Raw genomic sequence first — 23,547 nt, 5'->3', positions numbered from 1 at the left:
TAAGGACTATGACTCCGTCAAGGGATGAGACATTGTCTGATTTTTCAAGAAGGTTGATGTGCAAGGTTTTTACTCAGCTCCCAGAAAATCTATGCCAACTGCATGTGGTTTCTGACCGGTATGATGGAATTTATGGAATCAAGGACCCAACCGGCTCACCAGTGTGCTTAAAAGACAGCAGTGGCTGCCATAGACGAAGGGGTGAGCTGAGTTTGAAGTTCAGTACCACAAATAGTGACAGCATCAAACTCGGTGATTCCTGGCAATCAATTCTTAGAAGTTCTTACTGGAAAGCTAACTTGGTCGCTTTTATTTATGAGTTTTGGAGCAATATTGGAAGTAAAAAGTAAGAACTTTGATATTATACTTGCTGGATGTTTCCCTGATCGTCGACATGTTGGGATATTGCCCCCCAACAGAAAAGGATCCCTGGAACCTTTGCCTCCTCTTAGTCTTGAGCTTGCAAGCACACATGAAGAAGCAGACATGCCTGTAGCAGTCCATGTTGCTTCCAGCTTTAGGAATGGAAGTTCTTCTGTTATTGTTTGGGCCAATGACACAAATATTCTGGTAATACTTTTGCAACACTCCTCTACGCTGTTAGCTACGAAAGAGAACAAAAAGGAGCTATTCCTCCAATTTCCTGACAGAATTTTCCCTGTGCACGAGTTAGCTATTTCTATTCCACGGGACTTTATTGACAGCATTGGACTTCTACACTGCCTTAGTGGCACTGACACGACGAGCTTTGCATATTCTGTGGGGAAGAAGACATTTATGAAAGCAGCTTTGAAATTTGATCTTATAATGAAGCTGTAGTGCTTGGAGCAGGATTTTTTTTTTTTTTTTTTTTTTTTGGTGTTTAACGATCGCCTAATGTTTTGGCTAATGTTTTGGAATTAACGATCGCCTAATGTTTTGGCTAGGTATAAAAGAGACAACAACAATATTCTAGTAGAAAGCTGGACTTAGTCTGAGTGAAATAGAAAAATCAACGAACTTAGTTGCAAAAAACCACCAAGCGCACCTTTGGTGCTTATATTCCCGAGATATTCATAATCAGCATGGTCGATTTAGTCTAAAACCTCTCTCAAATCACTTGTCCCCCTCAGATTGCTATTTTGTCAGATTTTCAACTTTGGCTCCCCGACTAATAAACAATAATTTTGCGTGTATAAGTTACGTAACTAGTAACGATTTTGATGAAAAGGAGGAATTAATTTGCATAGTAAATTAGATTACTAATTAGATTACTAAACTAGACTAAATTAGATTACTAAACTAGTAAATTAGATTACTAAACTAGATTATGGTCAATTGCTTTTAAACAGTGGGCTTTGCTCAAACTGATTTTTTATTACTGTTTTAATTACTATTAATCCAAGTGTTATGGCACCAAAGATTCAACCTCTTATGAAATTGCAATAATCCTCGGGTATACTTGGGAAAAGTATTGCTTGGATAATGACCATGTGTAAAGAAGAATTTGAGATTGTCTCCCTTTGTGTATCTCAAAGCCGCACCCAGGATTTTTTTTTCGGAGGGGGTTTTACTCGATTTTTTTTTTTTGGGGGGGGGAGTTCACAAAAAAACCTCAAAAAACGCATACAAAATTTGTTTATTTCCATTTTTGTTACGTTTTTACCAGTCAGACAAACATTTCGGGGTGGGTTCAATATGGCCCAGGTGTATCTATTAGTTTCATTTACAAAATGGGTGAATATTCTAGACCTAAATAACGGGTAGTGAAGTGAAGCCGTGACGCGTGGTGTCTCAATACTCGACTACGAAATTATGTGCATTCCTGGTACCATACCTGGTACCATATATGGTACCGGTACCATATATGGAAAACCTTCTTAGATTCATTGATGAAATCCAAAAAAAGCAGTTTCATGCAATGGTCTTACATAATGAGACCATTATGGCATGATAAACCTCTTATGAAAGTTGCGAGACTGAGTTGAAGGTATTAGTGGCTCAGAAGTGGTTTTCGACACGTTCCCCGGGTGCGGGTGCAATTTTAAGGGGTGCAAAATTTCAAATAAATAACGATTATAATCATTTTGTAATTTTGAAATTAATTTTTATTGAAATAAAGTAGAGAGCCCAGTTAATAAATGAAAAAAAATATTAAATAATCAATTAATTAATAAAATAAATTATTAGATATTAATAATTAAAACAATCAAATTAAAACAAATAATAATAATTAAACAAGTTAAATAATAGACTAAAAATTTGCTAAAAAAAGATTAACATAATTAATAACTGATAAATATTTTTTTCATAAACAAAAAGTTTGTTTGGTGTGAAAATTTTGTGGGAGACAGTGGGATTGGGTGCTAATCAAGAGCTCAAAAGAGGCCAGAACCACCGCTACAATGACTATCGCGTCAAAAATCATAATAACGCAAATAGTTCGACTTATCTCAAGAATTTGCTTTCCCCAAGATTCAAACGTGCGCATACTATCATATTTATTCTGTATTCAAATGGATTGATTATATCTTCGCTAAATAGCAGATTCTTGCGACAATCAGGCGCGGCTACATTATTCTGAAGCAGATTTAAGGGCGAAGAAGAAGTGTCGTTAGTAGATTTGTTATAGTGACGGCCATGTATTCGACGTATAGAATAAAGAAATTTTCAAACAATTGATATCATAAGAAACTTGAACTTCATTAACAGCTGGAAGAAGGGATTCACAATTGATTTAGTGGTTGAGCCAAGACCTTGCAACTGATAAATTATTTAAGAATGTAAAGCTATCACTAGGAAGAAAGAAGTAATCAGCAACCTGGAGATTATTTGTTGGGTACAAAAAATAAAAATAAAATGTATTTCTGGGCAGATCTGAATTCAGCAGTATCGATTTGATACAGGGACAACCAGTCAAGAATATTTGTGAGTGTATGTTGGAGCTCTGGCAAGTTATCCAAATTACACATTTGTGTTTACAATGTTTCATAGAAGCAAATTTCCTTTATCTCACGTGATAAGGGTAGCCTGCAATCGATTGCCATTAATTTGTATATGTTGAAATTTATTGGAAGCAGACATGTGCCACTTCAAAGATAGACGGTCTGATAGTTAATCAACATATTTTTGTAGTTCATATCGCAGCAACGGACTTGAGACTATGATAGGCTTATAGAGCCATCTTTGTTATTTTGCAGTCTCCCACCTAAACAGAGACTTCTGCTACTCGTCTGATTCCTGTTACCAGAGTTTCTACACAATTCCTCTTTACCGCATTCCCTGCAGGGTTGCCAACTTTTTGTTCATGAATCTGTCCCTTGAGCATCCAAAAATGTCTCACCTTTAGTTAAAATGTGTCTATATTTAAATCTCAGAAACTAGAGGTTATTTTCTTACCAGTTGTATTATTGACCAAAAGACGCTTAGTTAACCCCTTTCAGAGCGGCCAGTTAACATCAACTATAATGAAAACGAAAAAAATCCATATAAAACATTCATGCAAAATGACTTAGTTTAAAAGTACAAAACTTATATAAGCATATAAATCACTTTGGAGAAAAACCTTTGCTTACAACATATTTGGCAAAGCCGGGAGGCTCAAAAAAGGAAAAATAAAATAAAAATAAAACCGGAAAAAATCACTATTTTGTTGAAGAGTAACATTTAACTAAAATATATATCCGTTTCGGAAATGTAATATGTTTCGTTTTATGTCATAAATTTACAAAATATGTCCTTTTTTGTCGTTATGTCCCAGCACCTGGGAATGTGGCTTTTTGACATAAAACTTGTCCAGTTGGCATTCCTGATTCCCTGTACTAATTAGGCTACAGATGCTGCAATAAATGGTCCTTCAAAGCTACGTCACTGTAAGAGGCAACACCAGAACCATTCTGCGCATATTCGACAATTTTCACAGTATCATTTGCGGAGACGATCTAAATTCCACTAAATCGTTGGGAATATTAGAAACCGCCTTATAGGCCGAAGTAGAAAATAGGGACAGAAGGTGGTTTATACAGAAAATAAATGACATTGATTGATTGATGGTTTTATTTTCAATGAACCTAGAAATTGAAAATAGTCTGCTGATTTTTTTTTATTCTTCTGAATAGCAGAAAATTAAAACATTTTTTCAATTCTCTTGTGGTAAAACAATTAAAAGGCTATAAATTTCTTCATAAAGTATGTTGAAGTAGCAAAATTAAAAAAGATATAGCTTTTAAGGGATTTCCCCAAAAGTGAAGAAACCATCCCTTTTCCTTACTTGAGGCTATTTATCCCCTAAATTGACACAAAAAGAACTGTTGATCCACCCTATGAATATATAATATAGATGGCTGAATTGTAACGATAGATGGCGTTAAAAAGACAAAGATGAAAAACAAGTAGCTTCATATAGAGGAGGGGTGGAACAGGCTACTAATCAGAGTCTATAGAGAAAATAAGGCGTATAGAACACCACTTATATTGGAACTAAACATTAATACGTAGCCTAATGTAGACGCAATTTATATCACAATTATATCAAATCAAACACAAAAAAAGAAATGTAAAACTTCTGTAAAAAGGTACATAGTTTGTTATATACAATTCGTTATATACAATTAGTCGCGCTACTTAGTGTTCGAAAAATGTCCTATCAATAAAGAGGAAATAGCGTGTACTTGTGATGATTAATATAATAGTAGGAGAAAAGTAAGATTTAACAGGGGAAAAATTGATACAGAAATGGGTTCTTCACCCTCCGTACAAGAAAAAGAATCTAAACCTCTAGCTCGATGGAAATTGTTTTTTTTATGTTTTTTGTTTATTTGCTAAAAAAACTGAATTTTTTTTTAAATGTAAGCTAAATGTTTCGTACATCGTTTATGGCCAACTTTTGACTCTGAATTTCTGGTGTTCATTTCGTTGCTTGACCAAAAGAAAACTATTTATTAGCAAAAAAACATATTTTTTCAAAGAAAATAAACTGTGTATTTTGAGAAAACTGCTACTACCGTCTGTCAGGGTCTATTTGGTAATGTACATAAATAGGTTCAAAAGCACAAAACGAATGTACAAGAGTGACAAAACACCTCAGTGCCCTGGACCTTTTAGAACAAGGTACGTTGTAACTTAGAGAAAAAGCTTTTATCTTATTAACCAAATGTATAAAAATTGCACTTCATCTAAATGTAGGAACTAAATTTCTCATCATCATAGTGAATTTGTATCCTGCTTCACTAAGTTCGTCTTGAAACTTAGAATTGTTGCACGAACTCCCCTTACAGGTAGGGCAGGCTATGGTACGCTCAAGTTCTCAAGTCCACTTCTTACAGGTACACTTTTCACTATCACAACCGTCAATACGACAAGAGCATTTGATAATTTTCAGCAGCTGAGACAGAGTGGCAGGGAAGATCCGTTTTTATTGGCGCAAAACTTTGTTATCCTCCAGTTTCCATCCCAAGTTTAAAGGGTCTACTGGATTCCCGAGCCAGACTTGAACTTGAAAGTAGACTCGTAGTGGGTGGTACTTCGCTGCTGCCTGAGTCGGTGGTAGATCTTGTGGAGGCACGAAAGTGGTGGCAGTGCTCACTTTTTTGTGAAGACTAGCTTTCTGGCAGTGTCAAGGTTTAAAATATTAGGGCAACCGTACAGTACCAACAAGATCCGCTTTCCTGTTGCCACAGTATCGTCAAGTGATGCGAACTTGTCACCAAATATAGGAGCGTTGTCCTTGAAACTCTTGTTGGTAAGTAGCAGTTGAACGGCTCTGCCCTTTTCTATTCCATAAGCGTGAGAGGTTGTGTCATAAACTAGCACGGCGTGACAGAACAGCGTCAGATTGCTGATTTATGTTCCAAGGTTTTGTTTTATCTCAATAATATCCCAAGCTGAACTAGCACCACCAAACATAACTTCGGGTGAAAAGTATAGATGCCTGGAACACGAGTCTGATCGACTAATCAGAAGAACCAAAATGTCAGTATCGTTAGTAACCACAAGGGTGTCTATCACACGAGTATCTTCTATTAATTTTTCTGCGTTATCAGTTTCTCCCAAGTAATTAAAATTCTAGAGTATCTCGGATGTTTTTTTCTTTGAATGTCACCACGTCAGCCTTCCTGATAATAGTTGCAAATACCAGCTGGTCTTTGAAATATTCCAGGAGCTTGCTCTTCAAGTACTTGTTACAGTACAGCTCAAGGCCTGTTCCGTTCAAAACTCTCCTCATTTTTGCAAGAAGCTCACTGACAGTAAATTTTTCTTCGACATTTTCTTTGAAAAAATCGACCAGCCTCAAAAACACCTAATATCTTTCATCGTGTCCTGGCCTCCCGCTTTTTGCACGTTTTTCATCTGGCTTGGCATCTTCGAGTATTCCAGCGAGTTCTTGCGTTGTAAATCTGGTTGGAATGCTCTTCTTTGATCGAAACATAGAAGAACTGCCTGCAGGTCTGACACTGTACATATTCGGCGGAAAATGTTATTTGTCCAGTAATCTCCTCGGTTTTTGCACACTGCCTTTATACTCTCTTCGCAGCCTTTGGTCCAAACCGTGTACCATTCATGACCTTTTCTGTGGTTAGTGTTGACATTTATCCTTATAGCGCAGAAAAAGCAACACTCTTGGAAATTGAAAGTGGGAGTCCGTGATCGCAGTACCACTTTTTCTGCGCCCGTCTTTTCTGGCAAGGCACGTATTCTATCATTCTCAATTTTTGACAGTTATATTTTGTTTGTGAAAGTCTTTCTGCAAGCAACATGAACTTGGTTCCCTGCCTGGACAGAGATGCTAGCACCTCGCGTTTTGCTAGCTTCGTTAATCGCTATGGCTCCTTTCTCTGCCAGTACCGACGATTCTGAGGTATCTATTGGTCGCTCATATTAGCTACCTTCGGCAAAAACCAAACGTGACCGGCGACTTTTTTTTGGGGGGGGGGGGGGATAGTAATCTCACTTCCACTAAATGGTAATAGGGTAAAATCACTTATGCAAAAGGGACGGGCGGCTTTTTGGCGGGTAATAGTACTCTCTCTTCCACTAAAGAATTTTCGTTCACCGCAGCTGCGTCTACCGTGCTGTATTCAGCCGGCATGTTGGCTCTACTTAAGTTTCGTCACGTAGATGGTGCTGACAAAGTATGTTTTGAAACAGAGGTAGGATGAGCGTAAATTCGCTTTCCTCTCCGCATTTCTTCCTTTCAATTCCTTTCTATTCCGCAGTAGTTACGTAACGAAAACAATGACAAGATTAAAAAAGAAAAAAACGCACTTGTCTTTAAATATCTGCTTAGACTCCAAGATATTTTCCATTTGCACAGATTTTTTTGGCGGATAGGTGGCTCTGCAAGGCTGAGGACAAAAAAAAAACTTTGAAAAGAGCGTATAAGATCAATGCATGGCTGTAGCAGAAACTGAATATCAGAAGAGGCTTTATAAAGGCCTTTAGGAATAGATACCTTTTCGGAAATCGTTATTTGTTGAGAATTTTGAAAATGAATAATTTGTGCTCATCTTCGAAAATCACCCTATGAACATAGGTCACTTGCGCGTTTTTTTGTTTTTTTTTTTAACTTTAAAAATCAGAAATAAAAACATTAAAATGATAAAAGGTGACGTTTATGTTACATTCACTCAAATACAATCATTTCTTGAAAAGGAAACCATCAGCAGACTGCTTTTCTTTTCATGGTTCCTTATTCTCGGATTCTGGAAAAAAAATAGCAGAGAAAAACTAGAAAAAAAGTAATTTTGCAAGGCGATGGAGATTTAGATTTTTGATATGTTGTTGAACTCTCTTTTCTGAACAAAGTGGTCCAAAAATAATTCCTGCACCAATTTTTTCCTGGTTTGACCATTTTTTTCCGTATCTTTTTCCTACAACAAATAAAAATGGATGAAGGGATGAATTTGAAAATAATTAAAACATTAAACTTTTTTATATTTATTTTTTTAGGCGGACAATCTAATGAAACCACTCTCAAATGTGCTGCCTCCTGGTTTTACAACAAGTGTTGATGAGTTTTGCTCCGTTTTAGAAAAAGAGGGGCCCTTCAAACCCATGGGAGAACTGCTCAATGCATTTACTACTAAAGATAACGGTGAGTATGCAATCCAAACGCTCCTCTTTTGTTTCAGAGATAGACGACATCTACGGGTTGAGAGTCCCTTAAGCTCTATTGGCTCTTAACTTATAATATTTGGGAGTTAGATATTGTTGCAAGGAATTGTTTTCTAAGGGCTCCTTTGAATAGCTGTTAACACGTATCCGCCATCCTAGTAGTTAATCTGCCCCATATAATTGATCAATATTGTAAATTGGTTTCGAGTTAAGGATGTCCATTTGAAATTTTCGGTTATTATGGATACTCTGATGAAAAGATACTCTTGTTGTCGGAAGTGTATGCTCTCATCTTTTTTTTTCTTCTATTGCTTGACAGCGTGCTGTATTTTTTTTGTATTTGTTGTGGGTCATAACTAAATAACTATATTAAATAAACTTATATTTCACTCTTATTATTCTTAAAATTAATATAATTCTTGTATTTTTGTTTTTTCTTCTATTGCAGCACAGCGTGCTGTATTTTTTTTGCATTTGTTATGGGTCATAAATAAATAACGAAATAATACAAAATCTATATTTTAAACGTCAGCTTGTATTACCCATCAGCTTACATTAAGGCTGACGCAGTTCAGAAAACTAAATAGCTTGAAAGAAAAAACATAGTAGGCGTTTGATACTAAATTCACTTACTATTTAAATTATAGGGAGTTTGCATGAAAAGCTGTGTCATTCAGAAGTGGACAATAATCTGTCAATAGCTGTCAACAACATGCTGGTTTTGTAAATCAGCTTCTATTAGGAATTGTTCGCTAAAGGCTTCTTTGAATAGCTGTTAACATGAATCTGCCATCCTAGTAGTTGATCTGCCCCACATAGTTGATCAAAATTGTGTCCTTTGACAGGTGTGGCATCAAATCAGGTTAGGTGTGGCATCTGGTAACATGAATCTGCCATCCTAGTAGTTGATCTGCCCCACATAGTTGATCAAAATTGTGCCCTTTGACAGGTGTGGCATCAACTCAGGTTAGGTGTGGCATCTGGTAACATGAATTTGCCATCCTAGTAGTTGATCTGCCCCACATTGTTGATCAAAATTGTGTCCTTTGACAGGTGTGGCACCAACTAAGGTTAGGTGTGGCATCTTGTAACATGATTTTGTCGTCCTAATAGTTGATCCGCACCACATTGTTGATCAAAATTTTGCCCTTTGACAGGTGTGGCATCAACTCAGGTTAGGTGTGGCATCTTTTAACATGAGTCTGCCATCCTAATAGTTGATCTGCCCCACATAGTTGATCAAAATTGTGTCCTTTGACACAATATTTCTTCGCCACTTAAAAAGGGCAGTAGAATTTTTATATCCGCTCATATGAGTCATCTCTCGATCTTCTAGGACCATATCGCTCTTCCATTGGAATGATTGACGAAAATCGCACATGATTGCCAAACCTTCTGCATTCAAAAATTCAAGATTCAAAAATATTGTGCACGATCACCAAAAATTACTTATTGCTACTTCATCCCATTCTTACATTCGCGAGGCATCTGGCTTTTCGTATCACTTACCGAATGATTAATAAATATTTCACTGGACAAAACGACATTCTACAAAAACTGAAAGCAGTCCAAGATAATAAACTCTGTTCCTTATAAATCAATTGTAATTTTGGTGAAAGAATTCCAAAGTTGATTATCTGGTAAAAAAAAAAAAATTAGGAACTGTAGAAATAAGTGCGTAATAAGCATTTTTCACGCCGGGATTAGCATCACTCATGGATATGGCAAGGTATTGTACGGACATGATATGGATGTGGTAATGATTTTGCTCAAAGGGTTCGAGGCAGCTAGAGATGACTGGGCACGTCAAATTAGTGCGAATTTTGAAGAGGGTGCTTCGACCAGGTCTTCATTCTTCATCTTATTCTCTAACAGTGAGACCGCTGCAGCCTCCCAAAAATTCACATATTTCTGGATTTTGTGGTTGCTTTCGACTTCTTATCCCCTGAAACATTTAGCGAATGATGGCGGAAGATGATATGCCAGTTGAATTCATAGAATTGCTTAAGGTCCACTTACAGCATTGCCAATCGACTATAAGAGTGCTGGGAGAATAAACCGAGCTCTGTCCTTTTTTAGACTATACGTCACTTTACTAGACTTTGCTAAATTTTATTTTACTAGACTAGACTTTACATTACCAGACTTTATTTTGTTAGGCTTTACTTTACTAGACTTCACTTCACTTTACTAGACTTCGCTGAGCTTTATTTTACTAGACTAGACTTTACTCTGCCAGAATTTAATTTTCTGGACTTTACTTTAGTAGACTTTACTTCACTTTTCTAGACTTCGCTAAATTTTGTTTTACTAGACTAGACTTTACTTTGTTAGGCTTTACTTTACTAAACTTCACTTCACTTTACTAGACTTCGCAAAGCTTTATTTTACTAGACTAGACTTTACTTTTCCAGACTTTACTTTACAAGACTGTACTTCACTTTACTAGACTTCGCTAAATTTTATTTTACTAGACTAGACTTTACTTTGTTAGGCTTTACTTTACTAGACTTCACTTCACTTTACTAGACTTCGCTAAGCTTTATTTTACTAGACTAGACTTACTCTACCAGAATTTACTTTCCTGGACTTTACTTTAGTAGACTTTACTTCACTTTACTAGATTTCGCAAAATTTTATTTAACTAGACTAGACTTTAATTTGCCAGACTTTGTTTTGCCAGACTTTACTTCACTTTACTATACTTTATAGGTTTTTCAAGCTATAGTTCTCTGCTCAGGCTTGTGCGCCTGACTAGACACGTGTCTAGACAAAGAAGTCTAGCTAGACACGAGTGTGAGCTCTGCTTAACTCTTTGTAAATTTATTTTAGATGGATCTTTACGAAATTTTGAAGTTTATTCCGGTGATGTTGATACAGAAGGTCTTAAAAGCTATCACGAACGAATACAGACTTTTATTCTTTTCTTCATTGATGCTGCCAGCTTCATTGATGTCGATGATAACAAGTGGCGCTTTTTCTTTGTGTAAGTAATTCTGCCAACATAATTTTGATCTAGAAAGAAGCTGCGGGAAAGAATTCCGGCTCCTAAAGCTATTTGTTTCCTTAAGTTTTTTGTCCATAAAACATAAATCAGAGAACGTGTCATGAAAAAAAAAAAAAAATGGGTGAATAAAAATGGTTTTAATGCAAAATTATCACGTGATAAAAAATCAATCACGTGCAAAAAAAATATCACGTGCAAAAAAAAATTATCACGTGCTGAAAAATCAATCACGTGCAAAAATAATATCACGTGCAAAAAAAAATTATCACGTACAAAAATAAATATCACGTGCAAAAAAAAGTGTATTGATTTCGGAAATTTGATGTGGAAAAAGGAACTGAAGCGCTGATTAGCAGTTGTTTTATTTTTTTTCAAGTTTTCCAGATTTTGTATTTATGTAGTTTTCTAGTAATTTAATCACGAAAAATAAAAACACACTGAAAAAACTATTAAGAGCATATCAAAAGCATCGCTTGCGAGGGTGTGTTGCTAAACATAATCAATGAAACATTAACAACATAATAAATATAGATAAATAAGTTCAGACGTCAAAACAAAAAACAAATCTACAAAAACCCAAAATAGGTGGATGAAAATCATGCGCTTATGCAAAACAAAGAGGAAAAAAGAAGTGTAATGTATATACATTAAAAAAAAAAAAATCAAAGAGTATGAAATTGTAAGGAAACCATTGCATTGGCTGATCCCAAATCAATTAGACTTAACTATATCGTTCAAGATGCCTTGGCTGGTTATCTAATAGGAAGTTATATAGTTATAGTTATATATCAAGCATATTTGTTTGAAAAAGCTTTTTTCAAACAAAACTAAAAAAAGACATTGGAGCTTAAGAAAAACATGAATTATATGAAGGAGCTGCTGCACCCTCCTTCTATACGCAAAAGTATCGAAGTAATAAAAATATTAGTTGTTCTTTTAATAAAGAGAGGGAGGATCTCTAAAATTTTGAGTAATTGCGTCGAGTTCCAATTTCGAACATCACATTTTACTACTTTCTTTTAAAAAAAACTTTTTTTGTATTTATTTTTTCTCCATTTTTACTACCATGTTCAACTATGACACATATCTAACAAAGTCTAGTTTTTTTTTCGAGGTATGGTAGAAAAACAATGAGACTATTGATGCTGTAAGCAATCTTGCACCCCTGCGCCGTTGTCCTTGAGAGAACACGTGCATCAGAAACCTCATATAGCTCAGTCCGAGTTTGTACTCCGTCCGTTAGACTTTGCTTTTGAGACTACGATTACTGTAGTTGTGTTTTCGTTGTGCGTCACACACAATAGATTATCGGTATTTGGAGCAACGTTGTGCTGTTAAATTTTGTGTTAGGCTTGGAGAGTCGGCAATTGTGACGTTTGAAAAGTTGAAATAGGCGTATAGGGAGGATTCTTTATCCCGAGCTTAAGTTTTTCGCTGGCATAAAGCATTTTTGGAAATCAGAGAAAATGTTGATGATAAACAACATTCAGGAAGGCCTAGAACTTTGAAAACCGACGAAAACATCGAACGTTTGAAAACATGTGAGATCAGATCATCGTTTCACGTTACGAATGTTGAGTGAACAATTAAAGTTCAACGGATTTACCGTTCATCAAATTTTGAATGAAAATTTGCACATGCAAAAACTCTGTGCCAAAACGGTGCCGAAAAACCTCTTAGTTGAGCAAAAGGACATGGGAAAAAATAAGCGTTATTGTATTCTGGACAGAATCGCTATTGAGCAAGTTTAATTTAGAAGTTGAGTCACAGGTGATACATGGACTTTTGAATACGACCCCGAGACTAAGAGTCAAACTGAGGAGTGGCTCACTCCAAACTCTCCTCGACCGATGAAAGCTCGAATGAGGAAATCCAAGATCAAATCAATGCTAATTTGTTTTTTGTTTTTTTTGTTTTTTTTTTTACAAAAGGGGAAATGTCAACACAGAATTTGTTCCTCCAGGACAAACTGTTAACATTTTTTTTTTTTTTTTTTATTTTTTATTTTTTTTACAAAGCTTTCCTTGAAAGAGCCATTCGCGTGAGACCATGAATTGCACAGAAATCTACTAACGACAACTCCCCATGTCACACTACCCTCTCCATAACATTATTTTGACCTCAAAAGGTAATCTTTTATTTTCCCATCCGCTTATTCTCCTTGCCTCAGCCTCCGTGACTTCTTCCTTTCTCTTTAATCGAAAAATGTCCTCATTTCCGGACTTTTGAAACTATCCAAAAGACCGTAACAGACATGCTGAAGACTATAACGTTTAAAAATTTCCAGTACTGCTACGAACAGTGGGTCCATCGGTCTGCCCGAGGGAACTACTTTAAAGGGGATAATATCGATATTTGAAAGAAATAAAAACTTTGTTAGAAAAAAAACAACTGTCTCATAATTTTTCCGTCAAATTTATGTGTTTTTATATTCCTTCTATAAAAACGATATCGTCCTTTAATATCTAGTTACTATAAAGACGATTTAGGCAATGAACCACTGTCAGCGCCCTCTAAAGAAGCCCAAAACGACATTTTGCAAAGAAAGACTGGTATTTGTATGATATAGCCCCGTCCACTCAAGTTGTTCATCCATTGACGCACTAGTTTCTTCCAGCTTAGCGCGAAACAAAACAAAGAGAAGTTACAGAATAGATGGAAAATATATAATTTGGGCTACATATTTGCACATTGGGGGTGGGGGGATACAGTATTTGGACAGCGTGAAGTTAGAAAACAATTCTTACTTCATAATATGCAGAATAATTGTAGCTAATATATTTTGCATGCAGACCCGCTATACTTTACCCCCACCCCCTACCCTAATGTGCAAATATATAGCCCAAATTTGTTTCGAAAGTATTATATTGTTATCATACTTAGGTATATTTCATTAGGATTAGTCAGAAAAACAGGCTCTACCTAGATGAACAATATTAGGTCGAGGCTATATCATACAAGTACCGAAAGACTTAATGTTCTGGTGATAAATAGCATGTTAATAATATACTATAAGATGTTACCCAAACGCGTTGTCAGGTTTCAACTAAAATTTCGAAATTAAAATCCCGAAATTTTCAAGGACTATTGACATATTGGCGGACGTCTTTCACAGTTGCTTATTCAACATTGTTTTTTTGTCTATTAATTGCTTGGAGTTGTTAACATTTGCTATAACAAAAATAAACTCCACACAAAAACTAATGGCATGAAATCGCATCATTTAATTTCTTTCAACAATTCTACGTTATGAATGATTCCAAAAAAAATATTCCCTTCAGAAAAAAATTTATAAATTACAAATAACAAGTCAATAAATATTAGATAATAATATGTCAATATGTGTCAATAATCGTCAATAATGTGTCAATAATCGTCAGAAAGATACCACTTGTATCAATATGTTTCGGTGTTTTAACATGTATGATAAAGTGGCACTCGTATGTATGGTTGTACATATCGCGGTACTAGGGTAATACTATATCCGAATAAGATATATTTCGAATAAGATACCACCTGTATCCATATATTCGGTGTTTTAACATGTATGATAAAGTGGCACTCATATGTATGGTTGTATATATCGCGGTACTATGGTAATACTATATCTTTGGTGGTACAGCATCTACAGTTTGTTGCCACTTCACCTCGAATTCACCTCAAGACACGTCAACTTATCGCTTCAATAGTAAATAGAAACTTTTTTAAGTGCTTCAAACTAAAATTTATCACAAGATTTATTAAAGATAAATAATATTGAATGAATATGGACTCTGGAATTCTTAAAGCTATGTGTGTCTGCAGAGCATATGCTAGTTAAAAAGTACTATACAGAAATATACTTATTGTTATATATTCACCAAAACGGTTCTTTTAACTTTAACCCATTTTAAAGAGAACGTAAAAAAATATAAAAAGAAAACTAATTAATTTTAATAATATTTTTTAGGTTCTTATAACTAACTTTATGATTTTGCCTTATTAGGGTAGATGGCGCTGGTTGCTTTTCCTTATTGGTGAAGACAAATCTCTTGTATCAATTTTCCCATACTTTTCGTTTTCATTTTTCTCTCAAGAAACTTTTTCTCAAAACGAAAATGTTGCATAATGTGAACATTGGAAACATGTCTCTCACCTGCATGCATTGAAAATGCTTTCTGACGAATCAATTATCAAAGTGACTTTTGGAACGTCCTTATATAATTAAGTGAGATCCATTTAAAAGGGCCAGTTGTATTAAACCATTTAATGGAGATGCAATATTGGTTTTCACATTAATGAACCAATCCCATGATGTTAAGCAATATCTAAAATTCGTTGGTGCTACTTGTCGTACACTTGAGATGTACCGACAACCCAATCCCAATCCCGACAACACCAATCCCATGATGTTAAGCAATATCTAAAATTCGTTGGTGCTACTTGTCGGTACACTTGAGAATGTGAAATGTTATTCAGTACAATGTTTAGGTTTTTTTAAGTATTTAAATTCCAAAAAGATTTTTTTGGAATTTTCTAGTATATTTTTAGTCACTTACCTAATATTCTTCTAATATGTTAACTCTGACGCTCAATCTTAATGAAATATACCTAAGGTATGATAAAATATAATACTTTAGAAACAAATTTGGGCTATAGATTTGCACATTAGGGGGTGGGGGTAAAGTATAGTGGGTCTACATGCTTCACACTGTCCAAATACTTTACCCCTCTTCCCCTTCCCCCTAATGTGCAAATATATAGCCCAAATTATATGTTTTACATCTATTCTGTCACTTCTCTTTGTCTTGTTTCACGCTAAGCTGAAAGAAACTAACGAAAAAAATGGTATAAATTTTTTGGTGAAATGAATCGAATAGGTAAATAAATTTAAAGTTTTCTTTCTCTTGATTCAGCTATTTTCTAGTTTCGAGAAATATATGAAAGATGGCAATCAAGATTACGCTGTTGCTGGATACGCAACTATTTATGAATATTACGCGTATCCGGAAGCAATAAGACCACGTATCAGCCAGATGCTCGTACTGCCCCCATTTCAAGGATGTGGAATTGGAAGTAAATTACTGAAAACCGTTTATAATACTTATATTCCAAATAAAGCTGTTCGTGATATTACTGGTAAGTAAAATCTGGTAATTAGTATAACTGCGATCAAGTGATACTGGTAAGTACGTGTACTGTTGGTAATTCACTGGTAAATTCGTGTTGTGGGGATTTCTCACAATTTTTATTTTTTGTATATGATAATTCGAAGTTTGACGATGTATGTTTGAAAAGCTATGGACTATAAATTAAAAACACTGACTTCTAGAATATCAGCGACTTCACCTCAATCTTTGACTCTCGTTTTCACTAATTATTATTTATTTATTATTAATATATTATTTATTATATTTGGTATTTACTATTTTACTATGTTTTTTTATCAATCATTATATTCATATTATATTATAGGGACTTAATCTATTCATGAAATTGTTTGTAATTTATTTTTATTAGTTTATTTTTGTTATTTTAATAGTTACAATTGTTGTTTGTTATTACTCAATAATTACTAAGTTTATCATCACTTAGTTTGTCATCACAATTATTTAGTAATGTAGGATGTCTGTCCCCTGCCTTTGAGATATCGCGTTTTGTATGATTCTTGTTCATATTGTGTGACAAGTTGTCTATAATTTGCCAGTTTTCGCTGTTTTATTGCGAATTTGCCCCCTGATTTGAGATTATTTGTAACCCTGTACTGGTGCATTGGATTTGATTTAACTTAACGTAACGTAATGTAACGTAGAGTTTGAAATGATCCGAATCCCCTTTCCTCCCGCCCCCTCTCCCCTTTCCTAAAAAATAAATTACAAGGCACAATTATTCTACATTTTTATATATAAAAAACATACGAGGGATAAGGACAATTAGTTGGAAATACAAACTAGTTAAACAGATGTGTTGACTTCAAGTAGGGGTGTTACCTATGATATTAAGTAACATCACTTAGCCTTCTCCCACTCTTGGATTTGGAGGATCCTTAAAATTAATTTGAAATTCATATTTTATTTAAAGTACTTTAAAATGCACTTTGTATTTTAAAATAAAGTATTACTTAAAAAGAAAATTTAGTTAAAAAGGAAGGATAGGATTGCAAATAATAAAGGGCTATTCCAATTTCTGCATTTTTCTATGTTCTTTAATTATTTTTCCTGCGAGAGATGGAGAAAATCTCAGTTTTACTTAGAACGTATTGGCTTCTCTTTAACTTTGTATTTCATTTGACCTGAACACAGCCTAAATAGGAGTCTTCAAGGTAAAATCTCTATCAATCTTGTATCAATTCGTTCATTGTAACTTGAATTAACAATTAACTACCCGTACACAATTGCGAACTTTATCATATGTCGATCTGATAGATTTTAGGAGAAAAAACGCATTTCGAAAAAAATTAGAATTATCCTCAGATCCAACCAAGGTACAGGAAAACGGATTTGACTCGCCGATCGAGTGTGGCGATTTCAAGATGCAAAGTTACAATACAGTGTGACAAGAAATATTCTGGAACATCGGGCTTACCACAGCTAAGGCGGGCTTCCTAGGTACTGGAAGGCCCTGAAATTGGAGAGTAAGTGTCTGAAATATCGGATAAAAATGTCATAGTTTTAATAGGAGGGGAGAGGGGCTAAAATTGGATAGTTATTGGAATTCAGGCTGATTTCATTATGACCTTTCCCTACTAAAATAAACGATGTTAGCTTAAATACATGAATAATTCACGTAGACTATTTTTTAATAACTTCACTTTTCCAGTTTATTCATCATTGTTTCATTTTTGAACTTGTGTTTATAGCTTTGCGTTCTTAGGAATTTGAGATTATTTGTAACCCTGTACTGGTGTATTGGATTTGATTTAACGTAACGTAACGTAATGTAACGTAGAGTTTGAAATCAGCTGCAGCACCGCACTCGAGGTCTCTGAATTTGATTCCAGCGCGGAGGTTATGCAAAATCGTCTTCTTATTAATCCAAAAAAAAAAGAAAAAGAAGGATTATTTGCAGAATTTTTCGAATTTTTCACGGAAGGGTGAGTTGAAAACAACAAAAATGCATTTCTTATAGGCCTATCTGTTTTCCTTAAAGAGAAGTTCCTCCAGAGGAAATTCAAACAAATTTTCTAAAAAAGTTTCCATTTTTTTTTTTTGTGTTTGAATACAGAATATATTTAGGTATATTTTAATATTGTAATGTATTTAGTCAAACTGGCCTCTGAAAAGGTATTTCATACTCATTGTGTAAACATTGCCTTTTTTGTCAATTTGTTTGTTTTCCTAAATTTTCTCGGTAGGATAAATTGCCCAATAGGGCCATAGTGCCAAAATCCCAGTAAAAATTTTCTTAAATAAATTATGTACAATTTTTTCTAAGATTTTGCATGTTGCAAACAATCAAAAAAGCCGTGCTGGAACACGTTCAACAAAACTTATTCTTTTATTGGCCCTATTGATACCCGTTTTACATTTTGTCCCAAATTGTTCCAAAACTTTTTTTTTCGCAATCAGATTTTTCTGATTGAATTTTTCTGATTTCTGAAAGTCCTTCATCAGTAAAGAACGAAGGCATCATTAAAATGTAGATAATGTTTTTTCATTAGTTAGTTCAAGCTAAATTATTATTAAAGAAAAAATAATTTAAAAAAATATCAACAACTAAACTCCCAAGTAATCCCAGAGGGCCGAAAAAATTAACCTAATGAATCGCAATACTTTGGAATGCCTTCTGATTGTTAGTACAGTTTAAAATTGAGGCCGAAGATAACTGAAAAATAAAATAAATGATTAAAAGTGATATAAAATAAAATAATAGAAAATGATAAATAAAATGAATAAATGATATATAAAATAAACAAATAAAATAACAAAAACAATATAAAATTAATATTATAATAACTAAAACAATAAAAAAAATCAAATAAACACATTAAAATGAAAGATAAATAAAATAATAAAAATAAACGAAAATAAATAAAAAAAAACAAACAAATAATAAATGAAAGTATCAAGGACAGTGAAATTGAAATCTGAGCGTTTGGATAGGTTAAGTACTAACTTGCACAACCATAAGTTTTCAAAAAGTCTGGAAAAAAAATCGTAAATTAATTTCTTTATGATTAACTCTTTGCATAGTTATGCAATTTTGGCAGTAACGGGAAACAAATAAAAAAAAGTATGGAAAAAAAAACTAAAAACATATGACACTAAACAACTGAAAAAGGCTTAGCTTTGGTTTAAGATGTAGTCGTCTTTGGGAATCAATGGGTTCAATTCAATTCAAACTTTTCATTTCCTCCGAATACGAAGAGTAAAAATAAAAAAATATAACCACTAATCAACAGGCCATAAAATTCTTTTAAACTATATAACAACAAGTACGCAAAGGCCTTCAATCAAACTTACCACACAAATTAACACTTCATTCAATAAATAATAAATTAACACTTAAAATTAACACTTCACAATTTAACACTTCATTCAATAATTAATAAATAAAAAAAAAAATATATATATATAAAAAATAATAATATTAAATAAAAAAAATTAATTAAGCTTCATGCGCAGCTTTATATAAATTGTGAGAAAAAAGAGCTAATTTGGATAAAAATTTCCTTTGCTTTTTCTCCAAAATATCAACAGGGTTTTTTATTTTATATGTATTCATTAAAAAAGTATTTGATTCAGATTTAGAAAAATGGCAAAGGAACTTAGCAAAATTAAATAAATGGGGTTTTTACATGGGCAATACTACCAATTTTAAAAAACGGGAGAAGCGATGAAAAAACTAAAATCTTAGGCAGAGCGACAGTATTATATACCCGAGCCAGTGATTTCCGAGAAACAAGATTGCGAAGACAAATAACTGCCCTGAAACTAGACGCTATTTTACTTTTAACTGCTTTAGAAATAGAAGCACGGCATAGAGCTAAAGTTGGTCCATAAGGCACACCAAGATATAAAAAAGATTCCAAGGTTTTAAAATACCATCATAAATGCGAACAGAAATTTCTGAATTAACGAGATCATTAGGCTTAGGACCAAGAATTAAAAACTGACACTTTTCAGGGCGAAAACGAAGTCCATGCTCACTAAAAACCTTTGCTAAAAGATCTACATTTTGTTAAGTGACTGAAGTGATCGACTCAAAAGGAATAAATCATCTGCGTAAGCAATCCACGACAGAACATAACCTATACTATAAATAAAAGTCAACTGAATTTGATCAAATAGCCCTGAAACAGTAATATTGAAAATCAAAGGAGAAATAATGCTTCGTTGCCTCAGCCCCCTACATAACTTACCATTATAATCACTAAACTGATTCTTCCACTTAATACGAATACGAGAGGAGCCATACGACTTTTTTAAAACCAAAACTACTTGTAGTGGGACATTATTCTTCAGTAGCGCAGTCATAGCCCAAGAATGGTTAATTGAATCATACGCCGCCGCAAAATCTAACGCAAGTGTATAAACTCTATCCCATTGCTTACAAAAGGATATTATTCTTGAAAGGAGGGTATGCGCCAAGGCCGTATCCCGGGGGGGGGGGTACCCGGTTTGACCCCCCCCCCCCCGAAATTTTTGACCGAGTCGAAAATGAGTCGAAAATTAGTAAAACCTAGGTAAAAATCAGTAAAATTAGTCGAAAAGTGAGTCAAAAATTAGTACCCCCCCCCCGAAAAAGTCAAAAATTAGTAACCCCCCCCCCCTGAAAAAAAATCCTGGATCCACCCTTGGTATGAGCAACATCCATGCTTAGACCCTTATGGAACCCAATTTTATTCAGGCCTTGGTTACAAGACTCCAGATACTTTAATAAAACTAACTCAAAAACTTTGCTAATCTGGCACGCAACAGTAATCGGCAGGTAATCAGAACATCGATTCGTATTCCCTCCTTTTTTTGAAAGAGGTGAAGTGGTAGCACGAGAAAAGCTAGATGGAAGATTTCCAGAAGAAAGAATAAAAGTATAAATAGTAGCGAGAAGAAGGATTGCTTTGGGGGATGTCCATTTTATATGGTTTGAATGTATACCATCATGATCAAAAGAATGCTTACTTTTTAGAGCTTTAATTGCTGCCGTTACATCTTCAACTGAAACAGATATTTTACTATTTGGGTGGGGCTTTGAAAGTTCTTCCGATAATAAAGAGTCAAGCCGTGATTCAACTGCCGCATCACCGGATGAAAAAACATGATTATGATGAGTTATCCAATCATCTAGTTTCAGAGAACTATTAGAATCTGGTGAACAATTATGAATACGACGTCTATCATTAACAAAACTCCACAGCTCATTCTTATCACTAGTAATCTTTTAACCAATTTCATCTTTTATCATTTCATTATGCAAACGCAACTCAGCCCGAAAAACGCGTTTAGTTAATTTCATACCATCATAAAATGGTCCCGATCGTAGTTTTCCCGCGCAATTCCAAAGGTAACAAGCTTGAGATGCATTCTTTTGGCTTTGCTTTAAAATCGGGTTAAGGTTCCAACCTAAAACACGAGATCCCACGACAGAAAGAATCAGTCGTAAATGCTTTATTAGCCCCGACTTTTAAACTATGAACAATTTAAGGTAAAATAGATCAATATCAATTTGATCAACATCCTTAGAATAATTTACAATTATTTTAGCTAAAAGAGCATCTGATTCTTCATGATGTTTGCACATTTTTTCCTGATCCCAGATCATTTTATTTACAATTTGACTAGAAAGATGGATAACTTTAAAAGAGGGAATTTGAATATTTAAATGAAAATAAAGGTAAAAAAGGGTCACTAATAGGCATATCCAATCCAAAATGAACAGGCTCTGGCAATAACGCTGCATTTGAAACAAGCACATGGTCTAGATTAGAGGAAGAACCACAGTTATGGACATACGTAAAATCCGCATCTTCTGAAACTATAGTAAAAACCGAAAACAAAGATAAAAGAGCGGAGGAGTGGACATCAGAAATAGCAAGGTTGCAGTTACAATCCCAGCAGTTATAATTCTAAACATGCAAATTTGAAATCAAAATCTGAATCAATAGGATGATAATTTGTTGGTAAATAGCACGATAAAACGATAATCCCTGGGATTCGAACAGCAACAAAATAACAATTAACGGCAAGCACTGAAACTGGAATATTTTCTCAAAAAAATATCCAAACGCCTCCAGATGGGCGTCCTCCTGTAGGCGTAGCTGGATATATAAAACACTTAAACTGCTGTGACAGGCTCGAAAGAAGACTAGTAGAGTGGTCCAGAAGGTGATGCTCCTGCAGACACAAAATATCCAGATTGTGTAGCATAGACTGCAATACATGTTGTTTATCACCAAATCCATTCAGATTCAGAGATATAATCTTTGCACTAATCATTTTTTATTCTTTGCAACTTTTTCGGTCAACCGTTTGCAGCGAAAGCTAAATCTAGTATGTTCTCCACAATAGAAGCAACGAGGTTCATTCTGGCAAGGGTTGTTCCGAGAATGAGAGTGTCCACTACCAAGACACTTGAGACAACGTTCCACGCTAGAGCACCCCGACGTTATATGCTCTAGCGACCCGGATTTGTAGCACATTCGCGGTAAAAACTTATAATCAGTAAGCCAGAAATGTTCGTAGCCAATGTAAATCCCATGACGCAAATAATGAAACTTAGCCGTCGCCGAACGGAAGTATACACGATATGATTTCGAAACGCCGATGCGCTGTATCTCTTCGATACCTTGGTTAGAAGCACGCACACTCTCTCGATCGATCGGGAAGTCCACTCGTGATAATAAACCGACAATTCTCGATTTGCGAACCTCAGTTTTACCGACCTTTTCATTCAAACGGGCTTTCAAGTTTTCGGCGTTTTGTCTTCGTATAAATGACCCATTTCGGTTGCTGGGATCCTGATTCCTTAGAAAGTGAAATTCCGCACTATACCATCAGCTCCATCCAACGATTTCAGAAAAGCTTCACACTTTAAGGGATCGTCACAATCTTGTGGTGGTGAATCTACTACAAGACCCACTGTTTCCGACTCTATTTAGCGGAGGCCAAGATTTATCATTAAGTTTTCTTTGTTTATACAGCTCAAAACCTCGCTCTGTACTCCGTCACCACTCTCTTTCACCACAGCAGGAGTCTCCGCCACCTTACTTGTGACGTAATCAAGTTTATCAATAATGCTAAAAAGATGCCGGTTCCAGGTTTGAATGACCCAGCTAAAGTGATCATTTCGATCCGTATGTGTCACAGGTATCGCATCACTTGCAGTCATGAAAAATTTTAGATTTTGCAGGCGAGGGATTGCATCCTCAGAAATAAGGATGTCTAAAATATCCTGCGACAGGCTTTGCTTAGCAGTAGGACCGCGATGAGAGAGATGTTAGGAGGCTTCTAGCTTGATCAAGATGATCAGTA

General features: G+C 34.9%; 1 protein-coding gene across 1 annotated transcript in view; it reads left to right on the top strand.

The window, feature by feature from the left end:
* Hat1 (histone acetyltransferase 1) overlaps window positions 1–23,547 on the top strand; it is a 67,539-nt gene that overhangs the window by 24,356 nt on the left and 19,636 nt on the right. Inside the window, exons 6-8 of the mRNA XM_089101797.1 lie at window positions 7,927–8,071; window positions 10,924–11,077; window positions 16,005–16,216. Coding sequence (XP_088957923.1) covers window positions 7,927–8,071; window positions 10,924–11,077; window positions 16,005–16,216 — 511 coding nt within the window. The remainder of the gene's footprint in view (window positions 1–7,926; window positions 8,072–10,923; window positions 11,078–16,004; window positions 16,217–23,547) is intronic.

Source organism: Artemia sp. Qi Xiang Cuo, chromosome 15, assembly GCF_049724085.1.
Source record: "Artemia sp. Qi Xiang Cuo chromosome 15, ASM4972408v1, whole genome shotgun sequence".
Classification (NCBI taxonomy): Eukaryota; Metazoa; Arthropoda; class Branchiopoda; order Anostraca; family Artemiidae; genus Artemia; species Artemia sp. Qi Xiang Cuo.
Note: the sequence above shows the minus strand (reverse complement) of the source record. Positions and strands in the feature narration are given on the sequence as shown.